General features: G+C 62.9%; 1 protein-coding gene across 1 annotated transcript in view; it reads left to right on the top strand.

Moving 5' to 3' along the window:
• ANO9 (anoctamin 9) overlaps positions 1-1,197 on the top strand; it is a gene marked incomplete at both ends in the record, with an annotated part of 8,510 nt that extends 7,313 nt beyond the window's left edge. Inside the window, 4 exon segments of the mRNA XM_009871858.1 lie at positions 12-117; positions 286-464; positions 723-863; positions 1,160-1,197. Of these exon segments, the coding sequence (XP_009870160.1) occupies positions 12-117; positions 286-464; positions 723-863; positions 1,160-1,197 (464 nt within the window).
• Positions 1,198-1,200: the final 3 nt, after the last annotated feature.

Below are 1,200 nucleotides of genomic sequence, written 5' to 3'. Positions count from 1 at the left end.
CCCTCTCGTCCCCTCGCAGTGCCACCCCAGCGGCTGCATCACCGACCTCTTCATCCAGATGGCCATCATTATGCTGCTCAAGCAGACCATCAGCAACGTGATGGAGTATCTCATCCCGTAAGCTTTCCTCCCACGCGGTCGGGAGAGCTTCCCAGCTCTTACGGAGAGTTACCCCAGTCCTTGGGCCAAGATTTCCTCCTTTCGCTTCCTCAGGTCCCCAGGGCTGTCAGCTCGGCCCCGCTGTCCTCTGCGGGCAGCCGGACAAATCGCTCCCTCCCCTTGCAGCTGGATACGCCACAAGATGCGCAAGAAGAAGGGGCGTCCCAAGAAGAGAAGCTTCATGTTAGGAGAGGAGGAGGAGGCCGAGGACCCCTGCAAAAGGCAGTGGCTGAGCAACTATCAACTCAACGAGGTCAACCCCTTCAGCTTGTTCAACGAGTTCTTGGAGATGGGTACGCAGGGCAGGGGACTGGGGAGGAGGGACACTGGGTGCAGAGCCACGTGCCCTCCTGGGCTGGGCAGCCCAAACGTAGGCAGGGGGGAGCTCTGAGTTGAGCTCCGTGCTCAGCCCCGCTCCAACGGCTCAGGCATCAAGGGGATCATTCCCACAGCAAGAGAGAGCAGGGACCCTGCCAGCCTTGGGCAGGACGAGCCCAGGCAGCGGCCAGGACCCTGCAGGGTGTCCCCTCTGCGGTGCCAACAGCCGGCGGTTTCCCTCCTCCGCTTCACCACCATCTTCGTCGCCGCCTTTCCCCTCGCCCCGCTGCTGGCATTCTGCAACAACATCTTCGAGATCCACCTGGATGCCATCAAGATGATGCGGCTGTACCGGCGCATGGTGCCCAGGAAAGCCAACGACATCGGTGAGACGGAGCCCAAGGAGCAACCTCCTCCCGCTGCCACTGCTCGCGCCAACAGGGCTGGCGTGAAGCCCCCGAGCGTTCCTCTGCCAGGGACCAGCGTGGCCTCACAGCACAGGGAGAGCTGTGGGCTGGGGAAGGAGAAGCGACGTCAGACCCTGCAGAGGTTGAGAACAGCTCGGAGGCCTCCTGCCTTGAGCTCTTGCAGCTGTGCCAAAGCTGTCGCTGAGCTGGGGCTGCAACCCGCGAGCAGCAGCAGAGCCGTCAGAGGGGCCTCACTGCCCGCTCCTCTCCCGCAGGGATTTGGCTAGAGGGCCTGGAGGCGATCGCCAACATGGTC

This window comes from Apaloderma vittatum, unplaced genomic scaffold, assembly GCF_000703405.1.
Source record: "Apaloderma vittatum isolate BGI_N311 unplaced genomic scaffold, ASM70340v1 scaffold26166, whole genome shotgun sequence".
Taxonomy (NCBI): Eukaryota; Metazoa; Chordata; class Aves; order Trogoniformes; family Trogonidae; genus Apaloderma; species Apaloderma vittatum.
The sequence above is the reverse complement of the archived record's forward strand: the minus strand, read 5'-3'. Positions and strand labels throughout refer to the sequence as shown.